This window comes from Falco naumanni, chromosome 11 (assembly GCF_017639655.2).
Source record: "Falco naumanni isolate bFalNau1 chromosome 11, bFalNau1.pat, whole genome shotgun sequence".
Taxonomy (NCBI): Eukaryota; Metazoa; Chordata; class Aves; order Falconiformes; family Falconidae; genus Falco; species Falco naumanni.
This window is the reverse complement of record NC_054064.1, coordinates 16,141,076-16,166,856: the sequence shown is the minus strand read 5'-3', so window position 1 is coordinate 16,166,856 and position 25,781 is coordinate 16,141,076. Positions and strand designations below refer to the sequence as shown.

The following is a 25,781-nucleotide window of genomic DNA, read 5'->3' as shown; positions in this document are numbered from 1 at the left end:
GAACAGTAACCCACAAATTGTAATTTTGCTGTCCGCACAGGAACTTGAATTGCATTTCTAACAGATTTTCCTTCCCCAGGCTGCATGTTGTGCTAATACAGAGAACCTATTTGCATAACTTCTGTCGGTCTGAAGCATGGCTTGATGGCTTTCTGGTACAGAAGGTTAGTTTAAATGTTCTTTACACTTATGTTCTGATTACTTTCGTGTATTTGAAATGTTTTCCTCATTGTATGAATACAGGACATCTGGAATGGAAATACACTGAAAGAAATGTCAGCTGATTTGGAGAAGCGGTAATTTTGGGTGTGTTTTCAACATAAAAATCCAGAAGGCCTAATCTGGCCCAAAGGTTAACGGTCCAGACTCGTGATCAGCTGGGGAAGGAGCATGCATCTCTATACGCCTTTACAGATTTGCCCACGTTTACACTAGTAGTGAATTCTGTCCTGCTGGGTCTTCTGGCTTTCCAGCAGAGGCCTTTTGGTGAAATTTATTCTTTGATATTTCCTTTAAGTAGCTTTGATGGTTATAATTATATAGAAGCAGGTTAAATTTAGGGACTGCAGAAGGTTTTCAAGCAGCACGTAGCATAAACCTTTCTGTCTCATGGAAATTCATGGCAGTGAAAAAGCAGTGTTCCTTTATAGCATTGTAGAATCTCTGATATTTAATTACCTTAGCTCTGGGAAAAGGGTATCGTGCAACGAAGACTGGAAAACCAGTGTCAAGCCTCTGTACTGCTTTATGCCATGTGTTTAATCCTGAGCAGTGGCACAGGGGCAGGAGGGATCTCAGCGGAGTTCTGTTGCCAGTCCAGTCCCCCCTGAAATGTAAGGCACACTATCAGCGCAAGAAAGGAGGGTGTTTTCTACCTCGTGGTCAGCTGTATTTTTGCAGGTTGTCTCCTGAAGCTACTTCCTCACGCAGGAACCGTGAAATGCGCCTGATTTCCTGCAGTCATTCCGTACCGTTCAAAGCAAAATCAATCACCGTTTTGAACGGAACGCCGCCGGATCGTGGCTCCAGGCGGCCGGTGGCTGCAGCTCCTCCCTGCCAGTCGGGGCACGGCGGGAGCCGCAGAACTTGGCCGTGCGGGGGCCCCGCACTGCTGCAGCCCGCCCGGGGCAGCGCTGCCGGCGCGGCGCGGGAGCGGCTGGGCCAGCGGCCGCGGCCCCGGGCGGGGCGGGGGGTCCGGGCGCCGCCTGATTGGCCGCAGCGCGGGGCCCGGGGAAGGCGCGGCGGGAGGCGGCGCGGCGGCGGCGGCCGCAGGATGGGCGGCAGGGCCGGCTTCTTCGAGGTGGGTGCGGGCGGCGCCGCGGGGCAGCGCCGGGGCCGGGGGGCGGGCGGGGCGAGACCGGGCCGGGCCCCGCAGCGACCTGCCGCCGGCGGACGGGGCTGCCCCGCGGACTCGCCCCTCTGTGTTCCCCTCCATCTGCATTGAAGCGCCGGGGAGCCGGAGCCACCCGCCCGCGGGTCCGCCGAGGCGAGTGACCGCCGCTGGAGCCGGGCGGAGGGAGCCGGGCGGAGGGACCCGGGGCTCCTCGGGGCGGGGGGGGCAGGAGCGGCCCCCGCCCGCCCCGTCCTTCCCTTCCCCGGGCACGCTGCTCCTGCCCGTGTCCCGGCGGTCCCCGGAAAGGCCGGGCTGGGGGGGGATGTGCCAGGCTCCGGGCGGGCTCTCGGCGGTCTGCGGAGGCGGATCAGCGGCTTCCCGCGGATCTCCCGAGGGCAGCGCCGCGGCCCGCCTGCCGCCGTGGGGCTGGCGGTGCATCCCAGCCGCAGGGAAGGAGCGAGAGCGAGGAATGTTCTCGGCACCTTCTGTCCCCAACTTCTGGGGAGACCCTGTCGCCGGTCGCTGTGCACGTCGCCGAGAGCCGTCTCGCTGAGCCCTCCGGGCCGGCGCCGGCGTGGCCCCGGGCGGCAGCACCCCCGGGCCGGCTGGGCTGGGCTGGGCGGCGCGGAGCCGGCGAGGGAGTTGGTGCTGGCCGAGCCCGGCGCCCTCCGGCGCAGCGCCCACCGCCCGGCCGGGCGATCGAGTCTGGGTGGGGAACGAGACAGCCGGCCCGGGGTTCGGTAACAGCTCCTGGTGTGCGCGGGGTGCAAAGTGACAGGCACCAGGGGAGAGCGAAGGGTGAGGTATCCCGTCAACTTACACACACGGCCACGCCGACTCTGCTAGAATTAGTTAGGCGGGCTGATGCAAAAATTCTCCGGAGTGGCTTGTATTACAAAAACAGGTCGGTATGAGCTCAATGACAGCAGTCCTGAACGTGTTTCTGCAGGCTTACACTTCAGTTTCTCCAGCACGACTTGCTTAAAAAATGAACACGGTTCCTCCCTCCCCATGCAAAATACAAAACAATTGTTATAACATTAACAGAATCCAAAACAATCTGAAAAGTGGCTGCTCCTCTTTCTTACAATGACCTAATACTTCAGATCTCGCTTTTCAAAGCTATAAAAGCATTCTGGACATCACACAAAATTCAGCAGAATAGGCTGTCTCCAGCTCTTGTGGCTGTGATGTAGGCACCTGTGCCGTGCCTTCTTCTCCGCCGTGTTTACACCCATTTTTAAATAAAAACAACCAAGCTTTTCACTGCCTCCTGCATTTCTACTACTGTCCCAAACTCTGCTGAGATCCAAATGCAGGAGCAGACACGTGTATTATCCTCCTGAATGTATTTGGTCATTGCCTGGTCTGCAGGTTTGGTCTTCTGCCTTAGCTGTACTGAACGTCTGAAAAGCACTTGCTACTAGAAGACCTCAAAAGCATGAACATCATTACTGTTACCTGATTTTGCAGATGGGGAAACACAGGAAAGTGGAATGCCCTGCTGCATCTTGCTAGGCAGAAGAATAGCAGCAGATATAGGTCTTTTGTGTCCTAAATCAAGATCTTGTGTTTAAGCAACACTAATCCAAACTCAGAATGCCTCATGAATTTCTGTGTCAGCCTTGTATGTTTTAGTACTTTTCCCTGTACAGCAGACAACGGGTGGAAACACATTTGCCTAGCTCATCCAGTGTGTGTCTGAGCTGGCTCAGGACGTAGGTTGCGGACAAAGGCAGCCTAGGTAGCACCGAGCAGTGCTGTTGCATATCACTTTCTGCACTGTTCTTCCCCACTGATTTGCTTTCTGTTATAAATTCACTGAATTTGTATTCTGAATTGCATTTCCCCACCATGCATTCAAAACTGAGCTATCAAAAGAGAGAAGGTAAGTGCCCACCTCTCCCAGTGCTTCCTGAGGAGGGAGGGAAATCTCTATTGATGTTATGAACGTGAGTGTTCCCTTATTGAGGTATTGTACAGTTTTGTACTTTTCTCTGTACATTTCTAAACTATTTACCGTTTATTTCTCTTCTGTGGTGCTTCCTTATGAGAATCATGAAGCACTTTACAATCACCGAACTGTCACTGTTTGAATTTTTTAGAATATGGCCATTACAAGTATAGCAGAGCTTCATTGGTAGAATATTTCTTCCTGTTTTGTTGAGTTTGTGCATTTGATCATGCCAAGTACACAGTCAGTTTTATAGGTTCCTGAGTATGTAGGAAGATCCTCTCCCTTATGCATGAATAAAATTACTCTTGGGTGGACAGACCTACAAAACGATGGCCAAGAACATCAGACTGACTGAGTGCTGAGGCTGTTAATTCCATTGCTTTTCATTATGAGAGTCTTCCTTAGTGCAGCTAAAGACAGAAACGTTTAAAAAATAGGCAACATTGTATTAAAGTGACTGTTAAGAAGCCAGTGAAAGGCAGATTCAGCTTTGGAAGTACCTTTAGCTCCTTATTTTGAGCTGGCTGTGTTCAAACTATACCAAGAATTAAGAGCAACCACCTAATTAAGCCAAAGTATGCTGGACTGGATGGATGGACAGCAAAAAAAACCCAAAACACCAGAGTGCCTGAGTGATATCCCTCTGCTTATGAGATACCTGTATTAGAACCGATATGCAAAGTCAGGTCCCTGTACTCCTAGACCTATGTCTGAACGGCAGCGTCTACATTTCTGATTCTGTAACAATGCTAGACTAGGTCTTGTTTACATCAGGCATTGGTATATTTCTACTTTCACCTCAGCTTTTTTATCAGTGGTATCTCAGGAGGAGCTTAGCAAGGACAACTACAGTTTAAAGAAATACATGCAGACCTGAAAGTTTTGTTCTGCACCTGATAATTTTCATTGGTTCACCTCTGAAAATTTAGAGATTTATGATAAAGATTTCAATCTAGATAATATTATCTAGGAGTGTTCATTTCTCCAAACTGATTAAAGAACAAGTCTTCTGACCTATTTTAGATATGTTTCGGGTCTTGTGATACAGTTTATCCTAAAAGTGCCTGCTTTTCTCCTTTCCGTACAAGGGATGCCTGTGTGACATGCTCAGATGTAAATGTCTGTAGTAGCACACTCTGCAGTTAGTTAGGCTAATGAATTCTTTCTACTTGACAGGTTTAGGTCTTCAAAAGCATTTCATATAAAGAAAATAGTACAGTGTTCTGACTTCCTAGAGGAAAGATACTTGAACACACACACTCATACTGTAGAAAATTTGTGTCATAAGAGCCACAGTTGTCCTTTTGCTTCCTTAACTGGTTTGGATGGGAAGTGCCTCTTGTGAGCAGTGATAACCAAAAACGTTTTGGAGTCTTCACTCCCTGAGGATAGATTGAACCAGCATATGCAGTACCGTCTGAAAGCCCCCCCTTTGCTGGCATTTAAAGTTTCTCCTTCTGCCTGTGATGAAAATGCTCTGAACGCAAGGGAGGGGGTGGGGGTGACGGCTGCCTAGCTGGCATCGCTGAGATGTCACAGCTCCTGTTACAAAGGTTTCTCCCACTCAGAGCTATGCTGTCTAAAGCCTCATCAAGTAAGAGCACTGAGAGCAAGTGCCAAAAGCAGGACTGCAGAGGATTTAAAGCTTCTGTATCCTCCAAGAGTTGCCTGAACAAGACAAGGCCACATATGAGATATCCGAATGGTCATTTAAGGGGACACTGCTGAAAATTGCCCTGCTATTTGAAGATATCTGCTCTGTTTTCACAAGTAACACATAAGATCATTATCACAGGAAGAGATGAGATGATTGGGAAAAACATTATCCCTTTCTTTCCCCTCGCCACTTTTCCACACACCAACACTTTCTACACTCAGTCGTGCTGCTTCACTTAAAAGACAGCAGTTTGTCCTTTTTCTCTATGGATCTTGAGAGAGAAACTTAATTTTGTACAGGAAAATATGATGGGAAAATATTACCTGGCAGGAAGTACCTGGAGCTACTCAGAATTTGAAGGCTATGTTTGAAATCAAAAGTCTTGTTTTAGAAAAAAAAATGGTCTTTTGAAGTATATTTTAAAAAATTAATACAAATCTTGTGAGTTCACCTGTCAGCATAAGGTATCCAGACTTCCCAGGGCTTCCAGCCTTTATGCTCTGTCAAAAGAAGCAGACTCATCCTTGCTACCTCTAGGTTAAAAAAAAGGAAAAAATCTCTCTCATTCTTTTCGATTCCATGTCAAAAACATACACTGGATGTACATTTTGACATCCATACACCAAATGATCCATGAGAAGTAGTAATGGAACTGTAGATACTGAAGATCAACATTGCAAATCACAGTGCTGATGCAAAGAAATTATTGTGATTTCACGAAGAATTTATAAACCTCTTCTCCCTGAGTACTGCCATTGTAGAAAATAATCACCATAAACTAAAGCCTGAAGGCAATGAATATTCTCTTGTGTGTGGAAAAGGCTATGCAGAGGAGTGTTGAAAAACCTGGATGTCTGCTTAGTGTTGAGTCAAAGCTGGCTTAGGTTCTCAGATGGAGGCACCCCAGTCCACTTCATAGTGACAGTGATACTCAGGGAATGGTGTGACTCTTCAGTATGCCTGGGAAATTGGCAGTGTGCTGCTCTGTGTTAGCCAGTGTAAGTAAATACACACTGCGCAGTATTAACTTGTGCAGGTTCCTTCCATCTTGTGTATCCTCCTGGAATATGCATGCTAGTAAAAGCTGGAAAATTTTCATAGGCCTTCAAGAGCCAGAAGTCGCTGTGAAAGCACAAAGCACTTAACAGCTCTTCCTTTTGTGAAAAATAAACCGGCTCCCAACTCCACGGGAACAAACCTTTCCTTTCCTTCCTGACCATCCTTACACCAACTCACTTCGTCCCCTGTCAATTGCACAAACAGGTTTGTCGTTCTGAAGGATGACCATTTGTGCTCCACAGCTGTTACCAGCCACAGGTCCACAAAGGGACTCGGGTTTTGCTGTGCCTTCAGGTTAGGCACCCAGCTCCAAGAGTGGATATGACAATTTGGTGAAGGTATCCAAGCTGACTTCAACTCTGTCCCTTTACCATGTAGTATCCCAAAAGGCATCTGCTGTAGGGAAACGCTGGACAGAAGTACAGTGGAAGGGAGAAGTGCTTGAAGCAGCCCAGAGAGACAGGAATTCAGGATTTCTCTTTGGTAGAAGACTGCGCTTCTCACTGGAATACATTCCTGTCCTCTCCTGCCTGTACTTTCGGGTGTCTCTTGCATTCTTTATTCCTTGCTTGGTGGCCCAAGTCGCCCAGACTGTCTGTGGGAGGAGTGGGGAATGGCAGAAGACAATCTAAAGCAATTTTCCCACTTCTGGCAGTGTGTCTAACCATTACATATAAAGCCTGAAGAACTAGATCATCTCCTTTGCTGACAGTATGGTTTCATTCAGGAATAATCTAAATGCTGTGCGCTGTGCTGACCTTCAGACAAAGATGGTTACCGGATCAAAGTCCTCAAGGATTTAGATGCAAGCATGCCTAATTAACAAATCTGAGACAGGTGGAAGACATCAAAATGTACTATGAGTTTCAGGACAGTTCAGACAGTGGTGCTCACAGGCTTGCATGGGAGCAGAACTTGGGAAGCTGAGGAGTAAGTCCCTAGTGTTTATCTTGTGAACCTGTAAATGTTAGACATCTAAATTCTACAAAAGTGAAATTTAATTGTATAAAACCTTTTGAGTATGGGTGTAACTATCTTTTCTCTTTATACATAGTGAAATAAGGCAATAAGGTTCTAGTCTCATGAAATATAAACCAACTGCTTCAAAGAGGTAAGGCTTTATTTAGTTGGACTACTTACAGTTTAAGGTACAGCACTCCACAGGTAAGATGATGGAATTTTGCTTTGTGGTTAAGCTCTTGCCTTGGTTCTGTTTTGGGGATTCCTCATGCAGCATGTGACTAAGCTGTGGAACTCCCTGCCTCAGGACACTGCATGCAAGAAGTTTACACATGTTTAAAAGGCAAGTGGATAAACTAATTGAGGGAATATCCATGAAAAGCTATTACACACAAAGGCAGCACTTCTGGTAGAGGAAAACTGCAGTCTCTGTGTCTGTCTCCTCCCCTTCCCCCAGTCACTACATTCTTGCCCTGTTCTGTTACGTTTTCTGAGTCACCTGCTGCTGGCTGTATCAGAAAGGAAGATACCATCCTAGATGGATCCTTACACTCATCCTCTGCAACAGTTTGTACATTCCTGTGCAAGGGAAGTTTCAGACTGAAAGTCAGTTGTAGCAGCAGCAGCACAAACACAGTTTTCAGTGTACGTACACTTACAGCCATTTTCTTTTGGTTTAACTCTGTTGACTTCAAGAAAGTTATTCTCGTACATCCTAGTGTGAGATCACACTAAGGCATGCTTACTTCCTTCAGGAACAGCATAGTCTACCAGAAAATTCTAAGGAGATAGAGAAAATGACTAATTCCATAGAAAAAATAAAATATTTAGAAAGATTTAATTAGAACTTTGGCAACAACTGGATATTTTTTTTGGTGTTAAATTCAAGGAACCTGACTTATGTAAGCACACAAATAGTTCAGGGAGAATTCATTCTGCATTATTCTTTCCCAGGCTGGTTGGTTCCTAGACTGTAAAATAAGCAATCTTTTTACTGAGTTATTTCAAAATAAATCAATACAATATATGGTTATGTCAGTGCTCACAAAATCTCGCTCAGCTACAGTTTACTCAATCTGCTGAGTACAAATGGTTGCAAATAAAACTTCCAAGAGGCGCAGACATGATAACTTTATCAGTATTTCCATAATAGTTATCACATAATTTTTGAAGATCTGTTGATCCTTAAGAAGCACTTGATATAGCTTTACACTGTGGGAATTTGATTCACTATATTTTTGTAATCCTATTGCAGGGACGCTGCATCTTAAAAATGTTTTTTTAAATGCTGTTTGCTCAACAGTTTTCCCCTTATGAATAGACTTTCCCCCCTTTTATTTTCTGAACAAAAGTTTAACAGCTGGATTTATTTTTCTCTGCTTATGTAATGGATTGTTTATTCTTTGCCCTTGACCTGTTCTAAACAATAATAATGAAGAATTTTTCTGTTTTTAAAGAGACTATCAAGCTTTAATCCTTACACACTAGCACAAATTTGTCTTCTAAAATTGAAGATACTTATTTGTAGTCACTTATAGAAGAGTTTTAACATGGCTGTCTTTCACAAATCTGCCTGTTGATTAAGTTCTACTCAAAGTAGTTTTAGAGAAGCCATAATTTAAAATGCCTTTAAAAATTCACCAAGTAATTGGACTGTAAGTCATACTGCACTAGTGCAGGCCAACAGTCAGTGTCCTATTGTGCTAAATGCTTTGAAAACACATAGACATTAAAGTTCTCTGAGCCGAACAGTTCGTGTTTGAAAGGGATGATACCCATGAGAAAGTGTTCCAAGAACAGATTGCTGGGTATCTAAAAACTGTTGCCAACCAATGCATTAACTGACTTGGTGCTGCGCCTGAAGAAACACTGTGTTCAGTGCTATGTGGGTTCGTATGATTGGCCATTATGTTCAGAAAAGATAAAATTTCTTGCCTTGGATCAGGCTTTTCTGTCCCTGATGCAGGGATCATCTGAACACTGGGGAATGTTCTGATACAGCTAAGAGGTGTGATAATTAGAGGAAATGGTCACCTTGTTTTCACTCTGTCGTCACACAACTTTCTACAGACTGGAGTGGAATCTAAAGCTGTGTTCTTGCATCCATCTTTCTGAAAAGGGAAGGAATGTTTGATATTTGCTTAGATCTTGACAATAACTGAAAGTAACAGAAATGTTTGAAGTTCAGGAATGGGTGTCCAAAAAAAAAAAAAAAAAAAAAAAAAAAAAACCATTAAATAATTTAGGTTGCAGGGGACTTCTGGAAGTTGTGTAGTCCAGCTCCTATTTGAAGCAGATACAACTAGGTCAAATGGCATTAGATCTTCCCCAGAGCAGTTTTAAATACCTCCAAGGATGGAGATTCCATCAACTGTCTAGGCAAGTTGTTCCACTGTTTGGGCAAGCTCATGGTGAAAAAATTTCCTTGTATCTGATTGGATTTTCCCATATTGCAACTGATGTCCATTGCCTCTTACCATTTTCACTGTGCACGTTCAAAAAGACTCTGGATCCACCATGTCTATAGGTTCCCTTCAGGTATTTAAAGAAATGGGCCAGTACAGGCAGGTATGTCAGTTTGACACTTCAAAGAGACACACTGGAATAGAACCAAACAATGGTACAGAAGATCTTGTTTGTTTTCCACACTGATTCCGAAGGTCCACAGAAGTACCTACATTTTTGTACAGCCACTCCCCTGAAAACCACAGAGCAAAAGAAAGTGCTCTATATTTTTCAGTCTGGCCTTGTGCATAATAAGAATAACTCAATTAAAAGAGCACAGGTGGCAGAAAGCAATCAAAACCACTCTGTAATTGGCCTGGAGAAGATTCCTCTGATACAGCCACCAAAGGCCATAGACTAAAACTGCCCCCGGGGGGTTCTGATCCAAACCGTGTATGCTGGGAGTGGGTATGGAACAGGAGGGAGACTGCTAAGACTGGGGACTGCTGTAGTCTGTAGGGCAGTGGTATTCACTGAGGCAAAAGCTTTGAGATACAGCTCATTTTTTGATAATCCTTATAGCAACTTTGCATCAGAAAGGACAAGAAATGGTTTACGGCCCCTACAGTACTTGTTCTGTGGATGGCAAGAGTCAGAACGCTGTATTTCAAGAACAGCCCTCCGGGAAGGGAATCCACTCATTTGCTTTCCCATGGAGATGTCCCACAGAGACACTAGAACTTGATATTTGAGTCATTTCAAATTAAAAAAATAAAGGGAAAGCATATAATATTCCAATCATCGCTAGATATCACAAAGGAGGAAAAGTGCTTACCTCCCTTGATGTCCTACATAAGAGCTTACGATGCACAAGCAGTAAATATCACTGCAATAGTACCCCTGGCGGAGATCAGATCTGATACTTCTGGCTGGAGCTGAAGTGCTCCATTGCTGCACCAATACAGAAAGAACAATTTGGGACAAATAAAACAAGGAAATAAGATACCCTAACCAAGTGATCTCTTCAGTGCAGCCCTATTAGAAAGATACTGGACTGTGGCTCCTATTTTTAGTAAGGAATCATATTTAAAGTCTAATGTTAGTCTATCCTCTTGGCCAGTTAATACCAAGCATAATTAATGCTAGATGTTTATTTAAGAAAAACAAAACAACTAACTCGTTTGTTACTAAGTAATGATGTCATTTAGTGTGACAGATAAGCTTTGGACTTTCACTCTTAGCTATACCACAAAGTTCCATTACTGTGTTTGATGAGAACAAATGAAATTAAAACACCATCACTGTATTTTAGGTTTTGCTAGCCTGCTGCAACTGGGCTTTGAAACCTCTGGGGACTTGTCTGCTTGTCTGTTGATTAAAATCATAACCATCTGCCAAAGTGCCATTTGATCATGGAAATAAACTGCTCTTCCCTTTTCAGAGCTGTAGCTAAACCACTACTTGGAATATAAAATGCTAATATGTAGTTAGTAGTACAGGTGATCTGAGGTGCAAGAGTGAAACTGAATATTCCTACAACAGCCTTTTAAGGATTTGTGAAATCCAGATCTTTAGCTGCGTTTGCTCATTATGTTGCCTATGTTTTCCACTCTCTTTATAATTAAAATATTCTGGGAACAATGCACATTAATCTTCAAGCTGTGTGTACTCAGAACATTTGCTTACATGCATACATATGCACATTTAATTTTTTTTTCTCAAACTGTCTAGTTTTACGAATCATAAAAATTATGTTCCTTAGCGATTCCTTATTTGTTCCTCTTGCTCTAGCATAAGAAAATATCCAAGATCAATGTGTTTTAATCAATGTTAGCTACCTCTGCTTCTGAATATATGCAGGAAGATCATTTATTTGGCAAGAATATTACTAGTTTTGCAATTTGAGTGCTTTGAGAACCTGGCTACGAGCAACACTGTCTCTTGAGCACATCAAAATTGTTTTTCACACAGTCCACAGATCAGAGAAAAATGGTGCCTCTGAACAATGATTGTGAATTTGGGAATCAACTAAGAGTTTAGAGATTATGTAGCCAATAATTAGTAATTATCATTTTGTGCCCTATCAGGTGGAAATCCTTGATTGGAAGACAAAGAAACAGCTATGCTTCCTAGATAAGGTAAAACAAAAATCTGTTTAAAATGCTAGGTGACTGTTTAAAAATTACTAACTTTCCTTAAGTAAACTTAGTGTTTATGAAGGTTATTTCATCTCCTGATGGCCCATCTTCGGCCATTGAAGGGGCAATGATGATGCACACTTCGTACTGACTAGAGTACTTCAACCCTTTCCCAGAAGGAGCTTTTGGGCAAAGAGCATGCTTCAGTTCCTTCACTAAGATGTTGCCAGTCATGTCTTACTCACTCATAAGCCATCAAACTGTTGCTGCTGTTGTAGTAACGTTTGATCACTGCTAGAGAGGCTGCCTCTGAAATAGATGTCACAAATTGTCCTTTTTCCTGTAAGAAGTGATGCGAGTCACCCATACCGATCCTAGCCATCTGTAAGAAAGTTACAGTGTTACATTGTTTGAGTCACATTTCTACTTGGAATAGTCTTAACACCTAGTAGTTGCCTTTCAAAATATGCATCTTACATATGCAATATTTTTTGTTGCCTAGGTGGAACCAAATGCCACAATTAGGGAGATCAGATTGATGTTCCATAAATTCTGTGAGTATAACTTTTGCCGCAGTTCACGTCACATCAGCATATCCAGTATATAAATAGGAGAGAATTACATAATTTGAAACACGTGATGCACACACATAATGCTAAGTAACCTGCAGCTGAATGCGAAAACCAGTGAGATTTCAGTATAATTTTTTATACTACCCAGATACACCTTTGTGTTTTGTCTGCTGCATAATTTCTCACAGATATTCATGTTGAATAAATATTCCTAAAAATCTTTAACTAAATCTTACCTTGTTGTGTTGCATTCACTGTAATGGTTGATGATGTGAAACAAACATTGTATATATCACACAATTCTGTATGGTCTTACAGATCCTCGGTGGTATCCAGCAAGGCAGTCGCTAAAACTTGATCCAAGTAAGTACTTGTGAGGACTCGAGTAACAAAGCTCTGAGCAGGGGCCTGGCATAAAAGGTGTACTCTGCATGGGTGTTAGCTCTTAAGAATGAGTTTCCATCTATATTAATTAGCACTATGAAGGCTGAAGAGAATCCAGAACAAATTTAATTCTTTGAAAGTACTGAACGGAGTTCCACCCATGTGCCTGGTGCTTGGTAATTAACTCAGGAGTCTGCACATTGTTCCAGTGCACTTTCTAACTATTGAGCACTTGTGCTTTCAAGACAGGCAGCACAGAATATAGATACTAATTTCCCTTAGCTGCAGTGAAATGATCGCCACAGTGATGCTCAGCTGGGAGCACTAAAAAGGGCTATGAGTTAGAGCTATCAATTCACATAATCCACTGCTCTCAAGCAGGAATTAAAGTTCTTTTGAGGTAAGCTAATGCAAAACACATTGCTGTGGATGTGGGATTTGCTGACAAAACTGATGCCAGCTGGCTGACTTCATTAATGCAGTTGAAGGTATTGCTACTAGAAGCCTCTTAGTACATGTCCTGGGTGCGCAAAAGAAAGTCTAATTGCCAAACTGTGTTAATTGATCTTTGCATTCAGTATAAAATGTAGCACTTTCTTCTTTTGCTTTCATTAAGCATAATTTTATTTAAATGTCCCTTAGAAGCATGCTGGTGAAGATTAGTTCATTGTGTGGAATCTTTCCGTGGAAAACAGGCGTATGAACATCATATTTCCTTCTTCAAAGATCTACCTTGTCAGATTCCTCCATGGACTTAGGTTGTGAGGCTTGCCATGAGAAAATGCTGGCCTTCTGGAGATTCCCCCAGATCTAGGCATTAAACCCTTGAGTACTAGTCCAAGTCCTGTGGAATAACCTCCTAGCTGCTTGGCTGGGAAAAAAGGAGGCGATGAAAACCTCTGTAGGGGGGCCTTCCAATCTCAGCTTATCCTAGCTTCTGTTTGTCTGACGATGAGCAATGAGGACAGATGAGAGAGATGGAGGTGCAGCTGACTAGGAGGTCAGTGAACTCTGTTAAAGGGCAGTGACCCACCAGCAAATTCTGCTGTAGCAGTGATGGAGCAAGTCTACTAGACTCGGCAGGCACACAGGGCTGAAAATTCTCCTGTCTTAGTGTGAATAGAGGATCCAGGCTTATATGTGACTACAGGGATACATCAAAATTAAGTATAAACATTCTCAGTTTACTGAGGTTCCAATAAACCCATGTCACGTCAAAGAGTCTCACAGACTGGTTAAAGCACAATATAAAGCTAGTATGCTACCAAAGTTGACTTGAATTTCACTGAAATGTAATTACCTCTTTCCTTGTCAGAAGGAAAGTCCCTGAGGGATGAGGAAATCCTGCAGCACCTCCCTGTTGGCACAACTGCTACCTTATACTTTAAAGATTTAGGGCCACAGATAGGATGGACTACGGTGAGCTATGCTTCAAGTCTGAGCCATTTTAATGGCTATTTTTCCATAATTAATCCTTACATCACATTTTGTCTCTCTCCAATATTACTGCATGATGCCTGCTCTGACAGTGGGTGCAGGCAATGAATCCTCATTGCTTCAGTTCATGTAATCAGGGAAAGCAGTAACAGGATATTCTGAAGGCCTAGTTCCCTGGGAGAGCAGCAGTGGAAAACTTGCTGCAGGGTGGGTTGGCTCTACTGAACTAAGGTGCAAGTTCTCAAATTAATCTAGTTGTCTACTGCAAAATCACTAGGAACTAGGTGGCTAAATGCCTTTGGGGCTCTGCTTCACAGGGCCTGCATAACCCTCCTGACAAGGACCAGGATTATACCTCTATGAGTTTGTCCTGCAAAGGGGCACATGAGCGACTTCACATGTCAGTAATTGGAGTGACTCTAGCAGGAAACCACACAAAAGTAAGATCAGCTAGTGGTCTGCATGTGGCTGCATCCCAGGGTGCTAGCGGCAGGCTAATTACAGCTGACAATTTCTGCAATATTAGTAGCCATCACAAAGACCTTGCATATTTACTGTCTTAGCTCAAATGCAAATTCTGTCATAACTCAGCTGGCAGGCAACACAGCACTGCTGTTTATGCAGTGAGGTGACCAATACCCTTCCAGTTCTTCAGAAGGTCCACGATGCACATATTAAAATAGTTCTAATGAAACAGCACAGCACAAAGGGAATTATGTGCCCACATTAATAATATCTTGTGTACATGACAAATAGCAAAGGCAGCATTCATAGGAGATTAAAAAAAGTCAAATGTTCTGCAAGACTGAATCTTTGCATCATTACTTTGGACGCAATGCTGATAAATCAGGCAGCTATCACACAATCAAAAAACCCAGCAAGACAGGGGAAAACTAATGGCAGTGTATACTCCAAGTCACACATGCATTAATATATACCAAAATATCACAGTGCAGAGTAAACCAGACTTCTGCCATTCCATAATCTTTCCTACACATTCTGCTCTCCCTGCCCTCCAAAGCTACTTCATTCAAATGTAAGCCAAGAAATACTTTAGTATTATCAAATAAAAAAAGACAAACTTCTCATCTACAGTCAAATCCAATCTTTGCCAGAGAAAATGCTGATTGTTACAGCACAACTTCTCTGAGCGTCCAAATAACTCTAAACACATTAGAGAACAGTGGTTGGAGATTATTTTTTTTTTGGTTGTTCTTTGGGAGTTTTTTGTTGGGTTTTTTTTTGACAGTACAATCAATTTCCCTTCTTTCTCTATGAATGAGATATGGTCCTACCTTCCTCACTTACAGAAGTGTGGAAAATTCAACTGTTAGTGTTTTGTCCAAAGTAAACTTCAATTTAAAGTGATGTTCCTAAGAAATGCACACCTATCTGAAATGAAATCAAGTTAGATAATAGCTTTGTTGGTTTCCTGTCTCTTTTTTTCTTTTTTTTTTTTTTTTCCTTTGTGTTCAAATTAAAGATTGTTTGAACATAGAATGAATTGATTGTTTTCTGGGGATATCTGCCTTGCCTGACTGTTCACACAGATGGGGTCACCTGTGAACACTTACAAGCTGTGTTTCCAATTTAAACAACTCATTCATAAGAAAAAAAGCTGCTCTTTTTCAAGATAAATTCCTCACTAAATTTCATTTTAACCCAAAATAAAGCGACAGTTGTTGAGGGCAAGAGGAGGGTGAGAGCTGCGTAAATGTAACGTGCATGTGTATTTATCATGATCTCTGGGCTGCCATTATTATCTTTTCATACCCATACTGTGTCAGCTGCACTGGCGATGGCTGTTTGTATGCAACTGAGGCAAATGCATTGCAAAACATTTACTGCATGTCTACCAGTTTCACAGCCCAAGCCCAAACCTGCTGTTTCCTCCCTGCCTCTCTAAATGCCATCCTGGGTCAGCGGAGGTGTTTATCCCACTGCATTAGTTATCACAAAGAAACCAAAGCAAAACCATCATCTAATTCAGCTGTCTAATTATTTTCTCTCTTTTTGCAGGTATTTTTGATAGAATATACAGGTCCATTGTTCATCTATTTTCTGTTTTATTTCCGCATGCCTTTTGTCTATGGGCTGGATGAGAGGTTTACATCAAGTCCGCATCCAGTAGTTAAGTAAGTCCGTTTGCAGGCTTGAGCAGTATTTCTTGTTAGCATTGTAGTCTTATTCCAAATGTCTTGCCACACTTGTTTTTTTAAGCACTCTTAAATGCTTTTGTCTTGCTGTTTCTAGCTTGGCATGTATCTGCCATTCTTTCCACTACATCAAAAGGTTGATTGAAACAGTATTTGTTCATCGGTTCTCCCATGGGACTATGCCACTGAGGAATATTGTGAAGGTAAATTGTGTCAGAATCTATCCATAGCCCCCCTTACAAATCCAGCCTAGCCAACCTATGCTCTGCCTCCACAGCACAGATTTTTTTGGTGTGGCTTTTGTAGTAATGCACAGCAAATCTCACCCATAAAAGCTGTAGTTCTTTCAAAGGAGTTCTTAACGTCACAGTTGTATAACCCTCATGTTACAGTAGTCTCATTGCTTTTTTAGTATTTTTAACCTCCAGCATACCCTTCCTTTTCACTCAGCTTGGTGTGAAGGTTTTAGTAACACTGGTAACTTTTATGGTAGTACAGGCAGGCACAATGTTGGGAAGGTTGCCTCTTCTTTTTTTTTTTTTTTTTTTTTTTTTTTTTTAAGTCTACCTGTTTTTTAACAGTCACTGTACATCTTCTTTGCCCCTAACACTCTCTTTGCTGTTAAGCAACCGTTAATTTACTTTGATCCAGCACAAATCAGCTGGGTTGTTCTGCATTTTCTTCTCCTACTGGAGCACTCCCTAAGGTTACCACGGCTGCTGTGGCATAGGGCAGCTTTTGAGATGCAGACCTGCTATTTCCCAGATGTCTGCAAAGTAGTACAGTGGACTGCATGGTTATGCATGGGCAGTAGTTATTTTACAAATGTTTGCAACAAAGTACACACTAGTATTCAAAAATACACTTCATACTCAGGAAGACAGAAGATTATAATCTACAACTGGGAAAGCATATATTATCAGTGTTTGGGTATTTAACTTTTGGGATTTAGACAGACCCTTGGAATTTGCACTGTGACAGTGACACTCAGCACCTGAAGCTCTGCCTTGCAGCTAAATACTTACAGCTCTGGTAGTTCTGGTGAGAGCTTCATGCTTCCTAAATGGAAGGAGGGTCCGTAGCTGAGCAGTGGCTCTCAGAAAGAATCCTCCCCAGCAATTTTACTGTGTTTTCTGCAGCAGAAGAGTGCAGGGGTTGTTAAAAGGCTAGCAGATCTCTTAAAGATTTGTTCTTGGCACAACAGTAGCTAATGCATGCTAAACAGCAGATAAATGAGCAACTTCACCTTGAAAAAGCATCTGTACCATGTGATAAATCTTCATTTTCTCACTGCTGTCTCTGACAACTACTCGTTCCTTTCAGACCATACAAACTGTTGTTGCTAAAATTGACACTTGTACCAGTCATTCTGATCACTTCTACTTTTCTGCCTTCTCAGGTTGGTGGTACTTGCTTTCATCTGTAAAGTTGATCACAGTTCTTCTTCCTTCTTAGCAGTGCTTGGGTTTGATTTGCTTTTATGATTTCATTGGCTTTGGTGGTGCTACTCCAAAATTGTGCCAGTGAGAAAAATATCAGATCCTCTTCCCTTTTTTTCTCTTACATACAGATGGTAGACAAAGCTGCTTACTTTAAGTAAGGCAGCAGATATAGATAGCTTATTTCCTAAGTACAGTGGAGTGCTACCTTTAAGAAGAGACACTTCAGTCTCAACAAGCAGAGATCTAAGACAGGAATTAACAAGGTTTGTGATTTTCATCCTTTTTTAACCAGATGGAAATAGGAGTAAATGATACTGTAAACCGCAGCAGGGCTTCATCAAACGTGGTTCATGCTATATACTAACATAGTATAATTCTTTCTAAGATATGTGATTTTTCTAGGCAATGGAAAGGTAGAATGCCTGATTTATCTGGACTTAGTAAACAGCTGGCTCAGGGTGAATAACATAGGGTTTAATACAAAAATTGTGTGGTGGTAAAGGAACTAACTAAAGAAAAGATGACCGTGGTTGTGCCAGAAAAGGATCCGTCAGACCTGTAAGAATAGAGAGGTACCAGTGGAATTCCTTAACGATTGGTCTTATGACTGGTCTTACTGAACATTTTCATGGGTAAAAAGAAGGGATATTGTCGCTTTGTGTAAAAACATCTGGAGGAAAGAGGAGGAAAGAAAACACAAGACCTAAAGAAACACTATTTAAACCAGGAGACAATATAACAAGACAAACAGAAGGGTACATGCTTGTCATGAACAAACACGGGCAAGGCATTAGGAAATAATTTTGATCTTTATAGGGATCATCAACAGGAGTAGAGAAGACAAAAATCCTAGCCATAACTTTGTAAAGTTACAAAAAATTTATTCATGGGGTCCCTGCAATATCTGAACTTGATCCACAAAATCTTTTTCTGAGAGTATGTTGTAAGGCTTTATTATTCGCCTGGAATATTAAATATTCACAGAAACAATTTTTTCCTTTCGAGTGAGTTTATGAAGTCTGCCTGTACTCTGCTGTTCCTATCTGAACTTCACTGAAAGCTTTTGTATGAGCCATAAGGCTTCTAGTGGCAGCCAGGCATTTGCAATGTTACTGCTAAGGACCTTAGCAGTGCCAGACTCCACTCATCTTAAAGCTCCTTTTCTTATAACTAAGGAATACTCTTGCAGTAAATCATATTCTTTGGATGAATAGTACTTGTTCAGTTTAATTACAGCATGTATTGCTGGGAGCTAAGCCATGATTATTTATTTGTTTAATTTTACTTTACTGAAATCCATTGCCAAATGATCCGTCCTGTGCCAAGCCCCAAAGTTAGGGAAAGGTTTTTGCCATTCCAAGATTACAAGAACCTGTTTCCACCTAAGTTTGTACAGCAGTTAGTAAATAGGTGATGGTGGAAGAAGCTAGTGTTAGGGAGGAAGCAGTAGTTTATGGACAGGACACTAACTAGATTGCTCCTCACTGGAGTCATTCTTCTGGCTCTGCTTCTTTTCCAGGGAAAAAGGGAAGTCATCACAGAGAAGTTAATTAATCTCTTTACTATTTTGTCCCACCTGATCTGTAATTATTCATTAATAATTTGCTTTTTCTCATCAGTTACCTACTAATATATAATCTCAGAGCAAGGACATAGTATGGGCCTGTATTATGGCATACCCAAAAAGGTGTCAATTTTGCCTAAGCTCGCTGGGCACTTCAGTGGTTCAATTAATTCTGAAAAGAAAGGGGAAATGCAACAGAATGTTTGACACAACTGTTTGGAGCAGATTGGGGGGCTTACCCCTCACCACCATTTTAAGAAAAATGCACCATTAGACACTGCAGTCAGCTAGTGGGGGTTGCAGATGCTAAGGTAATCACTTTTTCAGGGTATTGTTGCTAGAAATGCAGTTCTGATACATACAGGGGGAAAAGGTTGCAAAATTCAAAGCCACAAAAAAAATGTTAAACCATGCAGGACAGGCAAGAATGCAGCCTTGAATAAAACTTTTGGCTGCATGAGCAGGAAAGGAAAGCTGTGAAGGAGAAAGCAGGAAGACCTATAAATGTCTAAGGTACATGAACCTATTAGAAGGCCAAGAAAAAAAGTATCACCAGAAGAAGTAAGAGGATCAGTGTTTTATGCAAGAGGAGGGAAGGAAAGACAAGAGGAATGAAAAGAACAGGAGAAGGGGTGAAAGGAAGATAAAGAGCCCAGTTTTGGTCTCGCTGAAGTCCAGGTAATAACCAAACATGTCCTAAAACGTTAACAACTGAGGCACTAGGTTTGATAAAGGAAGAAATCTCAGCTGATGAGAGGCAAATTTATGAGTTGTCAACAAGGGTTAATGTCTGTCTGCAAGGAAATGGCACCTAGAGATGAAAGCATAGAGGAAGAAGAGGAATGGGCCAAGAAAGGGCCTCCCTCCTACCTACAGATGTATAAGAAGGGACAAGATTACCTGTCACCAAGATACTACAACAGCAGTGAGTGTCTGAAGAAAAACTGCAAAGAGGCAGGGCCAGGAAAATGAAAAGAGGTAGAGACTGTCATTGTAAGTAGGATTTTTTCATGGACGAAGCCTGCGAACAAGCTCTGAGATTCGTCAGGAATGAGTCAGTATAGCCATTAGTGACAGCTGTGTTACCAGAATTCAGAGAGCGGAAGCTGGATCGCAGAAAGCCAAGGGCAGCAGCAAAAGGTACAAACTGAAGATATCACAGTGAAAGGGCAGAGGAAAGTGTCAGGCATGGTGCCTTTAAACAGGAAAAGTTAAAGCATGGGAAAGAAAGAAAACTCGTGGGGTGAAGGAGAAAAGGAAAGGCAAGAGATTGGGCAGTACAAAGTAATAAGCGGGGAAAAGAGCGCAGTGCCTAAATCTGGTTCTACAAAGTCTCAGGGGTCAGCAAAACAAGTCACTCCCTCACGTACAGTCTGTATGGCATTTATTCTTTGGCCATTGACTTGCTTCTCAAGATAAATTTGTTTCAATAATACGATCACATGTTCTAAAACAGTTTATAAACCTAACAGCTCCAAGATACTTGAGAGGAAATCTTGCTCAGCGAGCACTACTTCCTTCCTGTTATTTCCTGCTGTCTGCTCCCACCTTCCCACACTTAGTATGTCATTCTTTGTTGTATTATCAGCAACCTGAAGGATCAGCCCAATTAATTGTTATCAGTGGTCCTTGCAGTGAGTACTGGCCCAAAGGATTGTACTAAAACAGAGAAAAATTCCATGTTTTTCAGAACTGCTTATATTACTGGGGATTTGCAGCTTGGCTTGCTTATTACATCAATCATCCTCTTTACACTCCTCCCTGTAAGTAGCAAAACAACCCTCAGTATGATTTAAGTACTTATGTGTTTGTATATTAGTACTAATCACATGTAAACTTTTATTTTTATAGCTTATGGGAAAAAGCAGATTAATTTTGCTGTGATCATGTTTCTGGTAGGTTTGTTGCTCTTTTTATAAAACACTAAAACATGTTGCTTTATTTCTTACATTGTATAAATGGAGGAGTGAGTAGGATTAGCAGATACTTGGAAAGTCAACACTTGGGACATATTACTAAAGCTGACCACTTGCATGCAGAACAGATAAATCTGTCAGTTTTTAATGTGACTCTGTACGCAAGGAAAGATTTCGATTCTGTATCCATTCCAAGACTGGGATATATGGGATATATGCTGGGGTGATGTCTCATAATCTTTAAAAGAATCCTGAAACTACCAGTTTGTCACACTGTTTAAAAGCCAATGGGGTTTTTTTTTGTGAACTGTCTGTTAAGAATCACAACAGATCATAAAACTCAGAAAAATAAAACAAGAAAGCAATAAGAAAGTATATTGCTGATAATTTCCAGGGATAAAGGTTCATTTTACTGGGCTTCAGAAACTTTTTACAGCTTTCCTTATAAAGCAAAACTCTTAAGTCACTGTCTGTTCATTCTCACAGTTCCTAGGAACATTTCATACACGTGGAAGCAACGTTAGTGTAGCCAACAAAGATCTACCCATTTCTCTCATGTATGCATAACTTGTTTAGGACATCAGCTGTCCATTTGCTTTGAGCAACTACTTGTCAATGACTGCAGGATCTCAAAGCAGCTCTCTAGTATGAAAATTCTGTGAGTTCATAATCTATTCCCTTTTTATAGAGAGACTACATAACTGAAAACACAGAGCTAGGAATAAAACTCAGGAGCTCTGACCACCAGTCATTTGCTTTAATAGTTATGCTTTGCAGACGCTGGAGGCTATCCATAACCATATAAATAGGCAATTTCACTACACTTTCTGCATAATTGATTGGGGAAACATTATTTAAAACCAATGGAGGAACCTGGGTTATGATTCATGTCAATTATACTCTAGAGAAAACTTACTTAGAGTCCAACCTGTATCTTCCTTGGGATTTGAATAGCTTTTGAGAAACCAAAACTATCCAAATCATTTTTTTTTGTGCTTTAGAAAACGTAAGACTAACCAAAAGATAAAACAAGTACCTCCTGGGTTTACTTTTATCCCCTTTGGTTTAATTGCCTTTAGACCTCACAGGGATTATATAAGTAGAAAATTTGATCTTTGGACACAGAGTCCACATTTGCTGGCAAATATTGTAAATATATGAGTATAATATGGACTCATGTTTGAACAAAGACATTCAGTTCTCCTGTCAGACAGCAACCTTAGTTAAGGATATTTATTATTTTATAATAGAATCTTCGCTCTCCCCTCCCCTTTATTTTTAAGTACCCCAGGTAATAACAAAAGGAAGAAAGGTAAATAGAAGAGAAGCACATTTTTAACACCATCATGCTGTTTTCTTGCAGCTGTGTGAAGCTGGAAATTTTTCCATTCACGTTGCACTCAGTGACCTCCGGAGAAATGGTAAAAATTTTTAAAAAATTTTTAAAAATTACTTTTCACTGTCGTACAGCCATTTAGTACTTCTGCAGTTACTCTGCCTCACAAAAGACCTGCTCCTGGAGGGTGGTGATACCCGCCAGCTGACTGCTGTGGGGGTGCAGATTGCTCAGCGCTGTGGAGATTGGATTCTAGGGGAGATCGGACAGTGCAAGGAATCCAACACCAGACTGTTAAACAGCACTTCTTATCTTACTGTGATTTTTATTGGTTAGGGCCAGGTTATGTTGGGGGGAGCTAGTATATTAGTTAACACTGGTAGTGCAAAAGGAGACTGCTAGTATAAGCTATGCTGTGGGGAGCAAGGCAAGTAATTTCACTGGCTTCTACAGGGGGCACAAGATCTCTGTGCAGGCCAGGGTTCTTTGGGCATAAGCCAAAGATCTTATAGCTGTCAACTATGACTGCTAAAATTCCATTCTGTGGCAATCTGAGAAAACCTTTAACTTCTAAATCTAAAACCTGAGGTACCTCTTCTTACAGGAATGACTGTGATCAAAGGCATATGTAGATGTCTTCCTAATGCCCAGAACATTTCCTCACAGTTATCCTACTCCTCCTTGTGGGTCCAGAGGACGTGCTGTTTTCCCACATTCTGCTTGTCCCTCTCACAGTGATGAGACACAGGAGTAGGCAGAGTTGGGTTGTCTTTATAGGAAACAATATATTTAGGAGTATGAACATTTTGTGATTTGTTTTCTAATCTATAGGATCCAAAACCCGTAAGATCCCATATCCAACAAAGAATCCTTTCACATGGCTGTTTTTCTTTGTATCTTGCCCTAACTATACATATGAGGTATGTATTTTCAAACAAGATGTTCAGATTTTAGTTTTACTGTATATATTTTCATTTCTTTTAGAATGCTAAATATGGAAGAAACCGCTGAAACAGTTCAGCTCAATACATAGCCCCTCCTCCCCTAAATCCCATGAAATCAGATTGCAGACAGGAACTTGTCTGTTCTTCCTCTCCTTCCCTGAGGCAATACTTATGGGACTAACCTTAAACAGACAGCCCTGACCCTGGGTCTACGCGTCAGTGTGGCTGCTAGACAAGGCAGATACACATTAAAGCAGTGCAAATTCTGCAGAACAGGAACAGCATTGCAATGAGGGGATGGGGGCATCTGGTGGATTTATATTGTAAAAGAGCCCAGGAATATCACAGTACACAGGAAGACAGTGGGCAGACAAATAAGAGATACTGTGGTAGAGAAAATAGGGAAACAGATAAATAGAAGATGTTGTGGTAGGGAAGATGTGCCTGGGTCTTCTTCCCCATTTTCTTAAGTTATACATTCACTTGTGTTGGTGGTGGTTGCTTTAGAAGCTTGAATGAGTTTATCAGTTCATATTCCTTAACCAGGAGCCAAACTCCCAACTCAGTTTAAAAGCAGTTAAAACCAGTGCAACTCTGTGTAACATTCACTTTTGCACAGAAGGACAGCATCAGGTTTTAACTTCAATGGAGTTTAACAGATGTTAATGAGAACAGCATCTGGCCTCAGGCTATAGAAAGTTACCATTCCTAGCACAGACAGAAGGAGGTGTGAACAAAGACAAATTAGGCAGAGAAACAGTTAAGACACTTGTAGTGCTTAAATTTTTGTCACGTTAATAATAGCTATGGAAGCAAACACAAAGGTTTTGTTTGTGATAATAAGGCACTATTCACCTTTTTGGCTAAAGGTTATTAACAAATAGAAATTGATCTGGCTGACCTTGGCTTTTTTATTTACCTGTACTAGGACAAGGTTGTTTTTGATCAATAGAGACATAAATGCAAATGCTGTCACCAGAAATATTTTAAATTTCCTTGGCCAAAACAGGTGGGGACGTGGATCAGTTTCACTATCATGACTCAGTGTGTTCCAGGTGAGTAATATTTTGGTACTTCACCCCGAAGTGATGTCAGTAACAAGAATGTGGTTTTAATACGATAATGAAACTTTTGGTTTTCTCCCTTCCTTCCAGTGGGGCTGTTCACTTTGCTTTGCTTCATTCAGATGACAATCTGGGCAAAGGATAAACACTGCACCTACCTGCGAGAATTCAAGGATTACCCAAGTCTTCGAATGCCAATTATTCCCTTTTTGTTGTAAGAAAAAAGGTATAATTTGAATATTGCACGGAACTTCAAGAAGAAAAAGCTCATAAGCCTCCTGCCAAATAAGCAAATTAATTTAAAGGATTTTGGTGCATGTTTAATCTCCACTGCTGAGGGAAACTGTATGCACTCGAAAGCTACACTTCCTTAAATTCAAGAATTCTCAACTCAGAAGAACCTTAAAAAAAAAAAAAAAAGGCTTCGTTGCACAGCTGGTAGTCAAAAACCCCTACAGTTCACTGAAATCTGACTGACTTAGATTTTCCTGTACTAGTCTATTTAGATGGATGGATCAGATACTGAGAAGTCTGTGCTGAAAAGCAGCTCCAAATTTAGCAGCAGCATTCTGCAAGACATAAGTACATTGGAACAAGGACATACCAACTAACTACTAGAGAGCTCAGTTCAGCCAGCATGGCCAGCTGGCCTGAAGACAGTTGCATGATCTGGCTTGTTTGACTTGAAGAGAGTGTGCTGCCTGGAGGCAGCTGCTGTGTAACAAATAACACTACCAAAGAACACGAATGATTCTTGGAATAAAGAAATAGGCAATACTCAAACACCTGATTTGGGTCTAACCCCTAATTTGCCAAAAGAATCTGAAGTAAGAAGTATTTGTATTATTTATGGATGTAACATCCAGTGTTGCTGGGGTTTTTGTTTGGGTTTTTTAGTCTTCTTCATTAGTAAATTGCATACTAGTAAATAAGGTTCAGAAGATCCTATATATGTGATATTTGGCCTGTTTTCATATAACAAGTCCTTATGATACTGAAGGATCTTTTACCTAGCATTTTATGTCAGCATTCTCTGAATAATTTTTAATACACTTTGTAAATACATGAAGTGACAGCTAGTCCTCAGAATGCTAGCTTCCTTCCTATTTTCAGAGCCAGGGAGAAAAATCAGCTACATTTTGGACTTCCTGTGTTTTCTTTTTCACAAGATGTTCAGTGGGACTTAGCTGGGTTTTGTGCAAATCTAGTAAAAAAAGACTATTGCAATCTATCTAAATGACATTTTAAAGAAGCTATTTTAGAATATGAAGAGAATGTATAGATACTGTTTTGTTTCATGATTAATTTATTTATCTATAATGGATGTATAGAAAGATTTTTGCAACTATTTGTAAAGGTGAAATATGCAATAAATTCTAGACTATATTTTGAAATCAGTTGAAATAATTATGGCAAA

The 25,781-nt window shown here is 41.5% G+C and overlaps 1 protein-coding gene across 1 annotated transcript; it reads left to right on the top strand.

Moving 5' to 3' along the window:
* The first annotated feature begins 5,660 nt into the window (after positions 1 to 5,660).
* LOC121095639 (very-long-chain enoyl-CoA reductase-like) lies at positions 5,661 to 25,781 on the top strand. Its single transcript, XM_040610781.1, has 12 exons — positions 5,661 to 11,549; positions 12,052 to 12,103; positions 12,440 to 12,484; positions 13,821 to 13,924; positions 15,962 to 16,077; positions 16,196 to 16,301; positions 20,795 to 20,867; positions 20,956 to 20,999; positions 22,384 to 22,441; positions 23,188 to 23,276; positions 24,310 to 24,355; positions 24,455 to 25,781. The coding sequence occupies exons 2-12, from the start codon at positions 12,088 to 12,090 to the stop codon at positions 24,580 to 24,582; spliced, it is 825 nt and encodes a 274-aa protein (XP_040466715.1). The 5' UTR covers positions 5,661 to 11,549; positions 12,052 to 12,087; the 3' UTR covers positions 24,583 to 25,781.